The sequence below is a fragment of the Armigeres subalbatus genome, chromosome 3, assembly GCF_024139115.2.
Source record: "Armigeres subalbatus isolate Guangzhou_Male chromosome 3, GZ_Asu_2, whole genome shotgun sequence".
Taxonomy (NCBI): Eukaryota; Metazoa; Arthropoda; class Insecta; order Diptera; family Culicidae; genus Armigeres; species Armigeres subalbatus.
In genome coordinates this window covers 13,867,639-13,885,131 of record NC_085141.1, presented here as the reverse complement: position 1 = coordinate 13,885,131, position 17,493 = coordinate 13,867,639, and the positions used below count along the sequence as shown (strand labels likewise).

At 39.6% G+C, this 17,493-nt stretch overlaps 1 protein-coding gene across 2 annotated transcripts in view; it reads right to left on the bottom strand.

The window, feature by feature from the left end:
• LOC134225833 (kelch-like protein 5) overlaps positions 1-17,493 on the bottom strand; it is a 51,801-nt gene that overhangs the window by 13,313 nt on the left and 20,995 nt on the right. For both annotated transcript variants that reach the window (XR_009983338.1, XM_062706207.1), the window contains exons 2-7: positions 16,240-16,300; positions 1,627-2,188; positions 1,380-1,570; positions 1,016-1,222; positions 763-950; positions 592-698 (exon numbers count right to left, since the gene is read on the bottom strand). Coding sequence is in view for 1 of the 2 variants with exons in the window: in XM_062706207.1 (XP_062562191.1) it covers positions 592-698; positions 763-950; positions 1,016-1,222; positions 1,380-1,570; positions 1,627-2,188; positions 16,240-16,300 (1,316 nt within the window). In the remaining variant the exon portion in view is untranslated. The remainder of the gene's footprint in view (positions 1-591; positions 699-762; positions 951-1,015; positions 1,223-1,379; positions 1,571-1,626; positions 2,189-16,239; positions 16,301-17,493) is intronic.

Here is a 17,493-nt window from a genome sequence, read left to right as displayed (position 1 = left end):
GCCGTTAAACAAGTTTGGAATAAAAAAAATCCTGAGGGAATGCGAATCGTTGTGAAAGAATTGGTCTAGAATTGTGTTTTTGACAGCTGTTTTAATATTTGCAACCTCTAATAAAAATATATCAGATACGGAAAGATTAATATCACTTTGGAGTGGTTTTCGTAGATATGATTATCACAAGAACCATCCAGCTACTTCGATCTAGCCATCAATACGTCAAAGACGAAGCACAGGATACGAAGAGGCTCAAGAGAAAATAATGTTAGCCACCCACCACGAGTTTGTATAGGCGGTGACGAAATCGATGTGGATGATAAGTTCGTGTCTTTGGGTTCACTGGTGATCACCGAAAACTATACCAGTAGAGTGTCCGCCGTCATACCAACTAGACCGACTACAAAACACTCATCCGGTAGGCCGGTAGTCGCCAACCTTGAAAATGTGCACTTATGCACCTTCTTTTCCTAAAAACAAATTACGAAATATCTCCAAAATTTTTTAGCTCGTTATTTCAAACGTTTGCATACATACAATTAAATTGACTTTAAATATCGATAATAATATGATTTTGAATGCAAAAGTTCAACTTACCCCCACTCCACCTCTGCGCTTGTTCATTGGTGCACGCAATGTCCATTTATTCGTATGAGGATCGTAGCACTCAACCGTTCGATGGCACACGCTTCCATCTCTACCACCTACAAATTAGTTCCTAAATGATTCTACACATCCTCATATGAAAACAAGAATACGAAAACATACCAATAACGAACAACCTTGAATTTAATACCGCAACACCAGCAGTCGATCTCATTGAAGACATTGGCGCTACGTAGCTCCATGTACGGGCGGCAGGATCCCAACGTTCAACCGTCGCTAGATAACTCCACCCATCATGACCTCCAACCGCGTATAGTGGTCCTTCTAAAAATGCAACTCCTAGACCGTGTCTAAAATATACAATCGAACAGTATGTCAAGTTAATGTTAGCATCGAATCGTAAACACAGACTCACCTAGGCGTACCCATCGGTGGTACGATTGAGCCCCAGGTCATCGTTGTCAAATCAAAACACTCCACGGTGTTCAACGTCTTCAAACCATCTCTTCCGCCTACAATTATCAATTTATCGTCCATAACGGCAACGCCGAACTGGAGTCGTCTGGCAGGCATATTTTTCAACAAAGTCCACTTGTCCAAGCGCGGTTCGTAGCTCTCTATGCTGTAATACGTAAATCAACCAAATTATGATCGGAATTATGAATGTTCTTTTGTGAGCATGAGCATAATGATCGTAAGAATTCGAATTCGAATACTCCGTGATTGAGCTGAATGGTTTCAAAAACTTATGGATTTCAGATACCGGCATGACCACATACCTAATAGCTCCTTTGTGTCCATCCATTCCACCTACAGCCAACAGTTTGCCTATTGTCGACTTTCGTGGTCTGGTTCTTTGTGTTGAAATTTGTGACCTCCTTCCGGGAATGAGATGCCATTTGAACGCCTCCATCACCAATTGTTGACACTCATTAGCACCGCACAGAGCTTCTACGTGATCCACTATGAACTAAAACGAGAAATTTTTATCATGCTCAAGCTACGATATAAAATACTTAAAATTACCGATGGCTGCAACAGTGGCAAACGTATCAAAGCCAACAGCTCTGGTATGTACTGTTTTCGTGTTTCCGATTCGAACTGTATCCAGGCCATTAGTGCGTGGAATACTTCCTGCTCGTTAGGAACATTCAGGTCATCGCTTTTCAGCAGTGTTGACAGTTGCACTGAATCCAGTTGGAAAAATTCCTGATTCTTCCAAACCTGCATGAAATGCTGGCAGGTATAGGCGGACGCGATTTTGAGCAGCGCGGTGCATCCCTGCTGTTCGGCAAATAACGAGAACCCTAAACAGTTGGACGGATGTAGCTGACGAGCTAAGAACGTGCAGCACGCGTTGACGATTGTGCTGAGCTGAAGCAGGCAGGCGGTTGCGAGCAGCGTTTCTACCGTGTCTTCACGTAGTTCAATGGTTCCTGTGTAGCAGTACTGGATAAGCAGTTGCAGCGCCTCACCGGATACTTCCTGGAGGGTTATTTCTTCCTGTTGACTTTCCCTCAGATGTCCGGTGAACATTGCACTGAAGTATGCTGACGATGCTGACAGCACTAAGCGATGGGCTGGTACGCTAAATAAGTCATTGGGAATGTTTGGTATATGAGAATAAGGAATTAATTATGGTAGTAATCAAAACAAATTCAAACTTAATATAAAAAAATCTGCATAGGTAATTCCACCACTATGAAATCTTTACAAAAATGTATTTCAAATAGTTTGCATATACCACCGGGCGTGCATGGTGTGATTTTTTCTGGTCGAGGGACAGCAAAGATAATTAATTAGTGTGTGGCAAAGATAATTAATCTGTGTTGAATTGACGTTCGTCGCATAGAACACTCTTGCGTGTTTAAACAATCAATTGCCCCAAAATTGTATTTAAACGCTTTTTAGAATGTCATGTTTTGTTAAGTGAAACGATGCGTTTTAGCATAAAAAACTCAGCCGTGATGCATTATTTTAAATTCGCAAACGAGTTTGCTCACGAGGGAGGGCTCAATGATTAAGATTTTTGAATGATTTTACCAACACTGGTTGCGCGTCGTTTCGGTCGTTCAAATTGCGATCCTCCACAGTTTGCATATGCCACCGGACATGCATGGTGTGAAGTATGCGTTTGATCGTGTTCATGCTCGATTCTTAGACACTTCACACGATCCGGTATCGTTGAGCTTTGTGCGGTCGAAAAGTAAATCAATTGGTGCGCGTTTGATCCTCGGTGTGAAGGTAATTAGTTCGTACTGCTTTGTACAACATAATAATAGTTCATAAATCATTGTGTAAAAAACTGGTACGGTCGCATCACTTATCAGAGTGAATCCAGATCCATCGATACCTACCAACTAACTGATAATCCTTCCTGTGGTTTTTGTGGAGACTCAGAGGTTAACACGGTCTTCAAAAAGCAAAAAGCACCTACTAATGTTCTTTCCTCTTCCTAACTGACAACGAGAATGTGGTCGGCGCCATTATTGATCATCTGAACATTTGAATAACTTAAACTTGCTCAATGAGAATTCCAGTCAATCATTCAGTTGATACTTTGTCCAATTTCATTTTGTAGTCGTTCAAAGCTAAAGCTGCACAGATATGTATTTCGACCTTAACAGTAAGGCCGTCTTCAGTGTCTTTAGTGAAATGAAACATCTAGATTGTATGCAAATGCACAATACTTCAAATAAAAACTCCAAAACCCAGTTTTTTTTCGAAAAAAGAAAATTGTTCTCGTTTTCTAAAAAAAAATCCATAAAAAATAAGATCTGTTCAAACAAATATTAACCTGCAAATAGGACTATTCAGGTTTCCTAGTCCCTTTTAGTTTTAATTCAATTAGAGAAATTATGGTGATGAATACAGTGCAATTTGTTAAAGCACCTTCTGGGAGTCAACATAACTCGCCATGAAAAAAAAATTATTTTTTTATTAGTGAACTAATAAAACATGTGGACCACATGTGGTCGCTTTAAGGAACACCGCTATCTTGTCAGAGATTTGTATGGTAAACAATTTTTGTTAGCAATCTCTACGACTGAATAAATGTGTGAAAAAGATGTAGACAGATCAAGCATGGCTGTCGATCAAAATTATTTTAGCACACAGCAATGCAATAATGTTAATGGATAACATTGTCTTAAATTTTAACTAAGCTGCATTGAAGTGGTCAATAGTAAAAGCAATATATTAAAAAAAAAAAAACTAACGTTCATTAGCTTCATCCACTCGATCCCACCATCATCGACTTCGATCTGCATTTCAAAACTGTTACAATTATCATCACCGGCCAAGTCAACCAGCCCCGAGTGCGTTGCTCCTACATGAATGTCTAATTAACCGATACGCGTTAATGAAAACACACAAATGGCATTACTGTCTGTCTGTCGAGTGTCGGCTGGATGGATTGATGCCAATTTGGGTCATAAGCTTGATTCATTGATTTCTTCCTTTCATGATGATGTATCACAAAGGTTTCTCCACCCAATGTTGATCCGCTTTATTTCCATGTCAAGTGCAGTGTTTGTTTGCTTCAATATGTAACATCGTAATGTAGCTTTATTACACACACTCTAATCATACACCGGGAACGAAACCACCCGATTTATTAGCGGTTATCACCGTGCGACGGGCTGAATTATAGAGTGCTTCGTAATGTAGCGAAATTGTGTTCTACCCGGTTGGTGGCGACGTGCTTCCTGGTTTGCCTTATATAGAAGGGATATTATTGCGTCAGTTCGTCCGCTGTTGTACTGCTGGATTTACTGAAAAAAAACGAGTTGATTCACTCATTTTGGAAGCTGGGGAGGATCTTTCTCTCGTTCGTTTTACTTTGCTTCTTAAAGATTTCGGGTTCAAGAACTTCAATCATTTGTGGATATTATCTGCAAACTACATATAACAACTAAACAATATATCAGATGAAAATAAGGGATTGTTTATTATTTTATAACTTCCTTGCATCTCCGGATCATAATAGCCGTTTTTACAGTTTGTGTTTGAATGATAAAATGGTCTACTTTTCCAAACAGTGATGATTTTGGTCGTTCTTGTGAAAAATCGAGTTATAATCTATCTAACATAAATAGGTATATCCCATTGTTTGAATAACTTTTTCTTTTTTTTTTTTTTTTTTTGTGTCTTTATTAAGGAGACTTTCAGCCCGAGGCTGGCTCGTCTCCGTAACTTTTTCTCTGTTCCACCGATCTTGGATTGTTTGTTTGGAAAAAGTGGTTAAATTAACAATGTTCAGTAAAGTTCTGCCAGCTTGCTCCATTTATTTATTTATTTATTTGGAAAAAATGTGTCCCTTATTATTAAGTACCTATATTGAACAAAAAATAGTTTTTTATCGTAAACCAGTTTATATTAAAGTTAGTTATTCAACAGAGCATTACTCAGTTTAGTTTTGTATACAGTAAAACCTCCATGAGTCGATGTTCTATGACTCGATATCGACTCATGGAAGCAAATTATGCCATAAAAAAAATATTTTATGGACTACTAAGATGGTCCCTTCAAACAGCTTCCCAAGGATTTTCTTTTCCGCATCTCGATATTTCCATGAGTCGATGGTCCCTTCAATATCGACTCATGGAGGTTTGACTGTATTTTCGTTCGCTTAGCCATGATTAAGGACAAAGTTGGTGCAGTATTTAAGATGGCCGCTTATATTGATCGGTTATTGAAATTGAGTGGCGAATGTATTCTAAATAAATTCAAATTGGATGTCGAATTTATTCTAAACAAAAATTATACGCATCTAAATCTTCTTCTATATACAGGCCGGACTCGATTATCCGGAGTGTTGAATAAAATTTCACTCCGGATAATCGAACCCTCCGGATAATCGAGCTATTTTTTGTTGTCGCTGAAAATTTAACTTTTACTCAAACAATCTTTATTCTAGTTATATAAAATCTAATAAAATATCCCGTTGGTCCGTTCATGGGTTCTGACTACCGTTAGAGGTCAGCGCGGATCCGAAAATCGTCAGCGGCGGCGTTTGTCATAGTTTTGGTCGGTGAAGGCTTGACGATTTATTTATTACGTTCGTAACGTAAAGTTTTTTTTTCAGGATATTTTTAAGACATTAACGGGAGAATCTTTTTATTTCGCCTGAAAAATATAATGAACTGTCCCTGAAGTTTTTCGAACTTTCAACAGAAAATGCTCTAAAGTTTTCACCGGTCAAACAACAAACGGCCCATACTCGTCAAAACATTTGATTTAAACGTGATTTGTGGATTTCAACAGGAAGTCCTTGGAAATTTCCGCAGATAATTCTTTGAGATTCCCAAAGGAAAATCTTTATAATTTGCCCGATAAATTTCTGGAATTTACACCTGGTGGCCTTCGTGGCCGTGTGGTTAGTGGCGTTAGTCGTCTAAGCGTATTTACAAGCCATAGAGTGGGAGTTTGATTCCCGCCCTAGTAAGGAGAAAACATTTCGTGAAGCGGAAAACGCTCCGCTGGTTTACTGGGTACTGTGTGAATGTCCTGTCCGTTGACTAATGCTAAGTGTTAAGTATCCAGTCAGTACGACCTCTGGTCAAAGACGGTGATCCTGTCTTCCTTTCTTTTAAATCCTACAAAAAGATCTTCCAAATTTTTAAGGAAATTTACTTAGACGGGCAGCAGGGACTATGTCCAAGGGCTTGACGATCCCTCCCCAGGCCATCTGCGAGTTGTGGGGCTTGCCTAGGATGTGGTGGGGTTTGACAGTGGGCCCTGTTAAACCTCTATAAAAAGCTGCATGTATCCGCAAGTAGGCCCCACCAAAGCGACCGTGTGCCGCTCAAAGCGCACAAGCCCAAGTCCTGGTGTTAGGTGGGACGCTAAACAGCCCTGACACGACAGCCCTCCGACGAGACAGGAGGTTTGCGCAGGCCCAATAAGCCGCCTAGAAAACCAATCATTACGAACAATATAAGAGATAATGCGACTCGATATAATCGGCAAAGACCAGGCGACGAATACAGGATCACGATTGGAAGCTTGGAACATGGAATTGCAAGTCGCTAGGTTTCGCAGGTTGCGACAGGATGATCTACGATGAATTACATCCCCGCAACTTCGACGTCGTGGCGCTGCAGGAGATTTGCTGGACAGGACAGAAAGTGTGGAAAAGCGGGCATCGAGCGGCTACCTTCTACCAAAGCTGTGGCACCACAAACGAGCTGGGAACCGGCTTCATAGTGCTGGGTAAGATGCGCCAACGCGTGATTGGGTGGCAGCCAATCAACGCAAGGATGTGCAAGCTGAGGATTAAAGGCCGTTTCTTCAACTATAGCATCATCAACGTGCACTGCCCACACGAAGGGAGACCCGACGACGAGAAAGAAGCGTTCTACGCACAGCTGGAGCAGACATACGATGGATGCCCACTGCGGGACGTTAAAATCGTCATCGGTGACATGAACGCACAGGTAGGAAGGGAGGAAATGTATAGACCGGTCATCGGACCGGATAGTCTGCACACCGTATCGAATGACAACGGCCAACGATGCATAAACTTCGCAGCCTCCCGCGGAATGGTAGTCCGAAGCACCTTCTTTCCCCGCAAAATATCCACAAGGCCACATGGAGATCACCTAACCAAGAAACGGAAAACCAAATCGACCACGTTCTAATCGACGGTAAATTCTTCTCCGACATCACGAACGTCCGCACTTACCGCAGTGCGAATATTGAATCCGACCACTACCTCGTTGCAGTATGCCTGCGCTCAAAACTCTCGACGGTGTACAACACGCGTCGAAGTCGGACGCCGCGGCTTAACATTGGGCGGCTACAAGACGGTAGACTAGCCCAAGAATACGCGCAGCAGCTGGAAGTGGCACTTCCAACGGAAGAGCAGCTAGGCGCAGCGTCTCTTGAAGATGGCTGGAGAGATATTCGATCCGCCATTGGTAGCACCGCAACCGCTGCACTTGGCACGGTGCCCTCGGATCAGAGAAACGACTGGTATGACGGCGAATGTGAGCAGTTAGTGGAAGAGAAGAATGCAGCATGGGCGAGATTGCTGCAACACCGCACGAGGGCGAACGAAGCACGATATAAACAGGCGCGGAACAGACAAAACTCGATTTTCCGGAGGAAAAAGCGCCAGCAGGAAGATCGAGACCGTGAAGAAACGGAGCAACTGTACCGCGCTAATAACACACGAAAGTTCTATGAGAAGTTAAACCGTTCACGTAAGGGCCACGTGCCACAGCCTGATATGTGTAAGGACATAAGCGGATCGGACTAGTCATCAACACGTCGAAGACGAAGTACATGATAGGAAGAGGTTCAAGAGAAGACAATGTGAGCCACCTACCGCGAGTTTGCATCGGTGGTGACGAAATCGAGGTGGTAGAAGAATTTGTGTACTTGGGCTCACTGGTGACTGCCGAAAATGACACCAGCAGAGAAATTCGGAGACGCATAGTGGCTGGAAATCGTACGTACTTTGGACTCCGCAAGACGCTCCGATCGAATAGAGTTCGCCGCCGTACCAAACTGACAATCTACAAAACGCTAATTAGACCGGTAGTCCTCTACGGACACGAGACCTGGACGATGCTCGTGGAGGACCAACGGGCACTTGAGTTTTCGAAAGGAAAGTGCTGCGTACCATCTATGGTGGGGTGCAGATGGCGGACGGTACGTGGAGGAGGCGAATGAACCACGAATTGCATCAGCTGTTGGGAGAACCATCCATCGTTCACACCGCGAAAATCGGACGACTGCGATGGGCCGGGCACGTAGCCAGAATGTCGGACAGTAACCCGGTGAAAATGGTTCTCGACAACGATCCGACGGGCACAAGAAGGCGAGGTGCGCAGCGGGCAAGGTGGATCGATCAGGTGGAAGATGACTTGCGGACCCTCCGTAGACTGCGTGGTTGGCGACGTGTAGCCATGGACCGAGCCGAATGGAGAAGACTCTTATATACCGCACAGGCCACTTCGGCCTTAGTCTGAATAAATAATAATACTTAGAATTTCAACGGTAGTATTTTCGAGATATCGAAGGAAATTCTTCAGAATTTTCAATGGAAGTTCTTAGTTTTACGAAAAGTTTTTTCGATTTTTCAACGAAAAATGTATAGAATTTTCAAGAAAAATAGCTTTTTTCACGAGGAATCCTCTGAAGTTTCAAAGGGATTGCCATAAACTGTCGGCGGCGACAATGCATACCTCTATCCACCGCGTGGAGGATCCAAAAAAAGAAAACTTCTAAATCTTATCGTTAAGCATCAAGATTTTTCAGATGCACTTGATGTTGTGGCTTATACATGTCGTGGCCTTCCGAAAATTCCGGAACGTCCATGAAATAAAACAAAAAATAATTAATTTCATCGCATAGCATTATTTGAACATCTAACATCGGAATTTATTTCATTTGATTTATTCAAACTAAGGCCTTTGCAATACATAAAATTCATCTACATTCAGCTCGGTCTGTAGTTGCACGTCGCCAACTTTGTAGTCCACGGAGGGACCTCAAATCGATTCACCTTGCTCTCTGCGCACCTCGCCTTCTTGTCCCCTGCGGATCCCTATCAGGAACCTATTGCACCGGGTCATTGCCCGACATTCCCCCTCTTCCCCACTATGTCACATTTTTTGTATGACGTATCTAGAAAATGTGTACGGATTGTCACATTTCAGGAAACCCCCCTCCCTCTCTAAGGTTACGTAATTTACGGATGTTCCCTAAACACAAGGATTTTTCAGCGGGATTTGTTGTTACTATAAATATAGAACTGGTGTTTGGATTAACATTGACCACCGTTAATGAAATAATTATTTTTTCATATAAGTATTGAGGCTGTTCACAAATTACGTAACGCTGGAAGGAGAAGGATGGGGTTAAGCCCGTGCGTTACGATTCATACAAACCAATTAAACCTTCCATATAAAAAGCGTTACGGGGGGGAGGATGGAGGTCCAAAATCTTCAAATTTAGCCTTACGTTATTTGTAAATGAATCCATTCCGGATATTCCGAAGGACCATTTGGTGGCATGAATCACAATGTGAATGCTGTACTCAGAATGTACATACGAATGCTTAAAAAAATATCGGTGCTTTGAATTGAAATTCATGAAATGACCAATTATGAATGTTCTTGATTTCCGTTTCCTTAGGGTTCTTTCACAAAATCCGTAACGTTGAATTTGATGATTTTGTTACCCCACCCTCTCGTAACTTATGGAAGGTTTATTTTTTTACGGATCGTAACGCTTGGTCTGACTTCCTTATTTCCCCTAAAGCGTTACGTAATTTGTGAAGTGTCTTTGAGGCAGGGAAACCATTAATTACGTAACGCAAAACTTGGCCATTTTCAACCCCCCTTCCCCCTATGTAACACTTTTTGTTAGATCATTGCAAATTTTTGTATGGATTGTCACACTTCGGGCAACACCCCCTCCCCCCTCAAAGCATTACGTAAGTTATGGATGCTTCCTTGAGAAAGCGAGAAAGTCACTATCATGTCTTGCACATATTGGATACGTTACGGATACACAAAGATAAAATTTCTATTTTTCTAAGATTAGGTAAAAATATTACTCCGGATAATCGAGCCATTTTCTCCGGTTAATCGAGCCCCGGATAATCGAGCCTCCGGTTAATCGAGCCTCCGGATAATCGAGTCCGGCCTGTATATAAAACAAAGTTGGCATTTGTACGACCGCGCATCACTCAAGAATAGACAGCCTAACTTTTGCTAATTTATATTTGTTTCCTTCTTCTATTTACGATAAAACTGGAAAAAATTAATTTTAATTTCAAATTTTCAATTTGATCCAAATTTTGATCATTTCTCGCTTAACTTTTCAAAAGGACCTAAGTAACATTTTTTTCATGAATTAATTTGAATAGCGCAATCAACAGAATAACATGAAAGCTATTGATTGCACTATTCAAATTAATTCATGAAAAAAATGTTACTTAGGATCTTTTGAAAAGTTAAGCGAGATTTGTATATATAACACGAAGTTGGCATTATCAATTGATAATGGAAAGATGTTAATTTCTGTTTGTGTACTTAACTTATAGGAAACATGTTATTACAAAACCGTAAAAATAATGAAAATCATTCTGAAGAACCAATTTGTTTTCTAGACAAATTATGTACGCTAGTCATATATATCTATGGTATCAATAACATAACAGATCTATCACCAATATTCTTTGTTGAAGAAATGACGTGCTTATTCGATATGTATTCCAGCTAACAGGGCTGTCTCAGCACAAACATAAAATCAACCAACAGTTTCAATGTGTTTGTGCAATAAAAAACATTTACTCAACATTCTGGTCATGACAGAACTTTGATCAAACGCCTAAAATTTAAATGAAATTGCCCAAATACTGCCCTTTTAATCAGGGCAAACAATATATAAACGATGCAATGCGAAATAGAGCTATGATTTTTAAGTAAGAAAGATCAAGAGGGTAAACTATTTCAAATTTGAGTCAAAACAGGCGTTTGAGAGAAGTGCTCGTAATATCAATCAAATGGTGTCACAACGTTTCTTAGCATACAAGTAAGTTACATTTAAAAACGTTATATGATTAGATAAATGATGAATATTAATTTTCCAAAAAATTGCAGAAACACAACACAACGCTGCTCATTTTGCTAGCGGGGGTGTTTATTTTTACTGTACATACTAAGAAATTTCTTTATCCCCGCTTAACTGCTAGGCTTTGAGAACTAACTCGCGTGAAAAAAGATTTGTAAAGAACATATACATGTATGAAAAAAGCCCGCAAATAAAATGGTATAAAAATGATCATATTGTCAATTCAAAACATCTGATTGAAACTATTTAAGAAATATTACATTTTTATAAAGAGCTTCTGTTTATTGAAAATAAATAATAGATACCCTAGAAAACTGGTGTAGTGGCAAATGAATTGGTCGAAGTTTAAAAATTTAAAATACCGTCGTTCGGGGTGACATTGAGCCTAGGGGGTAAGATTGAGCCAAAAACGAAAAATGTTTCAACTCCTAATATCTCAGAAACTGTTACGAATTTTGATGAAAATTTCAAACGGTTCGAAATTATATTAAAAGTTACGTCTAGGAAATCACAACAAATTCCAAGAACTAATTGTGCTCGTACGATAATGCTTGGAATTTGAATGTAAAACTATTGAGCGAATGAACCCGTATTAAAATAGTGTCAGTAATGCCCCACAAATCTATTACATAACTAGTTTTTAGATCGATGGATACCTGGTTATCATGTTACGATAATCTGTTGTTGTTTTATCGAATTTTATTTATATTTATATAACGGTTCTGGTTTTTCGTAGCAACGAGCAATGCACGCTAAAAAGGGGTGAGATTGGGCCAAGCCTTCAGTTGATTTGCCTTACATAGTTGGTAAGAGCCGTAATGTAGGCAATTATTTTGAATGAACGACTGAATCGTTTCATCGTCACCGCTGAACTATTTCATTTGGCCGAATGTCACCCCCTGTTTTCGAGTGGGCTCCTTGGGCATAGTTGTCACACAAAATACATACTCGGGCGGGCGCAGCAAATCTTTCAATTAATAACTGAGGAAATGTTTATAGAATACAAAGTTGAGCAGCTAGCCAAGTTCCAGTTGGAATGTAGAGAAATTGAAGAAGAAAATGACTACTTTTAGCAACGCCCGGTGAAGTCGCTATACCTAAAACAGAAACCACCGGTGGGAAGATGGGGCGCTATCCTAAAATAGCACTCGGAAGGGAGCGCTATAATAAGAATAGCGATGATGACTCACGTAGAGGTGCTCTTAGAAAACAATCAAAACTAAAATTTCAAAAAAAAAGTTCTTGTTTTCAATGAATCCACAGACACAATGAGAGGTCCGTCAAAAATATGTTCGACCATACTGGTCAGAAGAACTATTACTATTATCACTATTATTTTAACCCTTTCGGGGCGACTTTTTTAAACGCAGATTTGACGTCCAAATTTGTTTTATTTCCCTAAATCCTGCCAAAACTAGTATAGAAAGAACTAAAAAGGCATTGAAATAGTTTTTTCGAATGTCCTGGGCTATCCACACTGTTCTGGAGTACATATCCTCGAGTGCATCAGGAAATATGTCTAGAAATAATATGTCCTAAGCCGAGATGTATGTCCAATAATATCCATGTGATCATAGTACATAAATTAATCGAGCTTTGAATAAACGTAAACTATTTCAGGTTCTCCAAAACGTCCTGGAGTTAAGAACATGTGATCTACTCGATCAACCAAGTCCTGGATGATGTATCCGTGCATCGCTAAACATCCCAGCAGGTCCGTTGAGCCGATAGGGTTCCGCTCATTACTTCTACAAGCAACTACAGGTCCTTTATGGTTATCCAAACCATTCTGGAGTTAAAAACATGCATCGCTAAACATCTAAGCAGATCAGCAGATCTACTATAGCCTATTTCGGTTTTCCGTAACGTCTTGGAGTTTAGAACATATGATTCATCCGATCAACCAAGTCCTGAACAATGTATTCGTGGATCGTTGAACTTCCCAACAGGACTATTGAGCCGATAGGATTTCACTCATTTACTTCACGAGCTTCAGTGGATCCTTGTTGAGTCGATGTTCTAAGACTAAATGTCAACTCGTGGAAGCATATGGTTTTATACTAAAAATATTTTCTCGGTTACTCTGCCTTTCTTAGTTGTGTGGTAAGATGTGCGGCTACAATACAAAACCATGCTGAAAGTGGCTGGGTTCTAATTCCGGTCGCAGTCTAGAAAATTTTCGGATCGGACATTTTCTCGTATCGTCCTGCTAGACCCATGATATACGAATACAAAAATGGTATCTTGACGAACACCAAGCTGCGATACGGCAATATCCCACTGAGAGATGTAACTCTGAAGTTATTCTGACGGTCCATTCGACAATTTTTGAAGGAACTTCTGTTCACATTTCTGAACTTCTGAACGCAGTGGTTCTACGCCCCAACAAAAAAAAGTCCATGTCTGCATTCGAATGAACATTGCTCGACACAAACACTTCCTTAGTCATTGTGCATCTGGTAGATACCTTGATCTTAACTCAAGATCATTTTGGAAGACCTTAAACATCCCATGTTCAAAGAAATTTGAATCATATGCTTATTGAACCGGATTGGGTGTATACTTGATGAGGGGAACATTTCAAAAGACCTGCTTGATGTGAACTCGAAAATGTTTGGGAGGACCACGAACATCTCGTACCTATTAAAAAAATGGGTTTACATTATGTGCATATGCAAGTAGTTGTATATTCTGATTATGAGGATATTGCCAAAGACTTGGTTAATCTGGTTGATACCGTGGGCTAAATTCGAGAATATTTTGGAGTACCATGAGCATCTCGTATTAAAAAAAAATCAGTTTTCACGATGCACAAATGCTTATTGAACCGGATTGAGTATACACCAATGATGGAGACATTCCAAAACCCTTGGTTGATCTGGTAGATACCGTGGGCTGACCTCGAGAATGTTTTGAAGTACCTTGAATATCTCGTATTTAAGAAAATTCAGTTTACATAGGGCGCATATGCTTTCTCAACCGGATTAAGTATATACCGACGATGAAAATATTTAAAAAGTCTTGGTTGACCAGGTAGATATCGTGTGCTGAGCTCTAAAACGTTTTGAAGTACCTTGAATATCTCGTATTCATGAAGATTGGGTTCACATTATGCGCATATGCTTATTGAAGCAGATTGGGTATATTCAGATTATGAGGATATTACCAAAGACTAGGTTGATCTGGTAGATATCGTGTGCTGAATTCGAGAATGTTTCGGAGTACTTTGAACATCTCGTATTTAATAAAATTCCGTTTATATGATATGCATATGCTTATTGAACCGCATTGAGTATATATACATCAATGATGGAGACAATACAAATTCCTTGGTTGATCTGGTACATAACGTGGGCTCAACTCGAGAACGTTTTGGAGTATCTTGAACATCTCGTATTCAAGAAAATTCAGTTTACATGGTGCACATATGCTTATCGAACCGGATTGTGTATGTAACGATAATGCGGGCAATGCAAAAGCCTTGGTTGATCTGGTAGATATCGTGGGCTTACTTCGAGAACGTTTTGGAGTACCTTGAACATCTCGTATTCAAGAAAATTCAATTTACGTGATGCGCATATGCTTATTGAACCGGATTGAGTGTAAACCGACGATAAGAACATTTCAAAAGCCTTGAATGACCTGGTAGATACCGAGGGATAAATTCGAGAACGTTCTGGAGAACTTTGAGCATCTCGTATTATTGAAAATTGCTCAATGCCTTGAAGTGCAAGATTACTTATACTCATAGAGTGTTCAAAATTACCAAACAATGTGATGAAGGACTCAAAGATTTCAGATTCCCAAGGTTTAGTATATCTGGGTCTTCAGGGTATAGTCACACTTGACCTTCGAAATTTTTCATGTAAAGCCTGATAAACAACTTTGCTAAAGAAAGCGAGGACCTAGCTCTCTTCAGTGACAGCCTATCTAAAACGCTGGGCATATATGACCCATTCGTCCCGAAAGGGTTAAGCTCAATTTGCAAAAAAAAGACAGCCTTAGTTATAATTCTGAAACTTTTAGAAATGCAATGCGGAAATCGATTAAAACTTCAACTTCAGAAGCCATGGAATACCATTTGTAGCTTTCCAAAGATTTACACAGGCTGGGGCAGTAAATCTTTGGGAAGCTACATATGGCATGAAAAGTATAGGATTTTTCAAGGAAACTTTGTTTCATACAATATGTATCATTATTACCGAAAGGTGAAAATAAATTTTTGAGTGACTTACACTATTACCAGACATATTATTTTTAAATGATAGTTTTTTTAAGACATTACAAGAAACAAATATTTCATAACTTTAGTAATGAATGTTTATGATTTGGACGATAGTTTTATTTCCCGATTGGTTTCATGATTTCCCGCATTTTTCCCGACTGGATGGACACTGCATAATGGGCTTCGAAGTTGTGGTTAAGATTCATTTTCTATTACTGCTAGTTGGATTAATAAGATTTTTTTTTTTGCTTTGAACTCTCCTGTATTCTATCCAAATGACATCTTCAGTGTTTTAGGAAGTTGTAATAGTACTGTGATTATTATAATAAAAAGCATTAGTTTCTAATTACTTCTTTGTGTTCTCTCGTGTATCAATCAAACAGTTTTATGTGCCACCCATGGCACATCGCAAATAAATAAACGCAACACACGTACAACTGCCGCCAGAAATGACAACGATCTCAAGAAGAAATCATAAACCGGTAGGTCGTCGCACAAAAGAAACTAAGAAAAGCTAGAAAGGAAAGGGAGGACACGCGAGGAAAGAAATCTTACAAGCGTAGGTACTAGTCGGAGCCGTAGTAAAACAGAAAGAACCTATCCTGGACAAAGCCGTAGCGCGCCAAATCGAGCCAGATGTGCGACTGAGGGCAGCGCCCCCAAACAAACTTGAATCGCCAAAAGGAAACCCACAAACCGCAGTCACTCTCAGTCTCGCGAGTGGTGCATAATGATGACGACACAGACAAGGAACAGGGTGCATGCACCGCACGACATTGACATTGCATTTTGGTGAGAAATTCGCAAAGAGAGTAATGACTACTTACCGCTTGCCGTCTAATCCTGCGATCAAGACCACGTCGCACAGCTTCTCGTTCTGTAGGTATTCTAGAAAAGGAAACACAAAGCAAAAGCAGAATGACTAAACGTGATTATTTCTTCGTCAGCAATTAGAATTTCCTGTAATTGGCGCGCGACCTAAAGGTCAACCGGGTCGGTAAAGATGAATCTTGTTTAGAAAAAAAAATCTACAATTTACTGATTCCTACTATAGTGTGGAATTTGATATATTGGTACCGATATCATTATTCAAGCTTTTCTGTATAGTTTACTACTGTTTGAAGTATGACGTGCTGTTATAGACCTTTCTTATGTGGTGTTCTTTATTATCTTGCGTAATGCACGAGGAAGACATCATCACTGCTAGGAGAATTATTCTGAGTTTTTAAAATCTTACGTCGATGAATAAAATGAATAAATTACTCCTTTGCTTTAAGTCTGAGTGATTATTCTGAATTTTCACGCGAAATTATAATTAAGAAATTCTTTTGAATTTCCGAGTACATATTTTTGTGAATTTACAGGAGACATTTTTTCAACAGAAATTCGAATTAAGAAAATTATTTTGAGCTTTTTAGTGGAATGTCTTCACTTGTCAAATCCTAATTTAATTATTGTACAATCCCATTTAATTCCACCACTTAAGTGGTGGAAAAATAAACTAAACAATAGAAATATGCATGAAATGAGAGAACAACAACAGATAGGTATCTTTCAAATAATTTTCTCATTTCTGAAATATCAAATGAATACCCAATATATTGATATTTTCAATCGATAGAATCGGTAATATCAATACTTCGATTTGTTGATCGTATCGAATCTTGTATCGATATTTAGTCATATATAAACGGAACTTCCCCAGCATGACCTCAAAATTCAACTTCCACCCATTTCGTTCTTACAATAAGATCTATTTCTTATTTGGATCTGAAGATAAACGCCAATTTATTCTTCCAATTACAAAGAAATACAGCACCAATTTTGTCGGTTCTTTTTGCTAACAGGCGTGCTCACTGCTGAATAAAATATCGGAGCTATGAGATGAAGCCCAGGAGTAGTAACCCTATATGAATTATTTTTTTTACTATTCAGCAGATGTAATTTAATTTACTAAACTTTTTAAAATTTAAGCTTGAAATAGAAAATATATGTTTGAATGTATCTTCTTCTTCTTCTTATTCTATGGTTCTACGTTCCAACTGGAACTTGGCCTGCTTTTTCAACTTAACATTCTATTA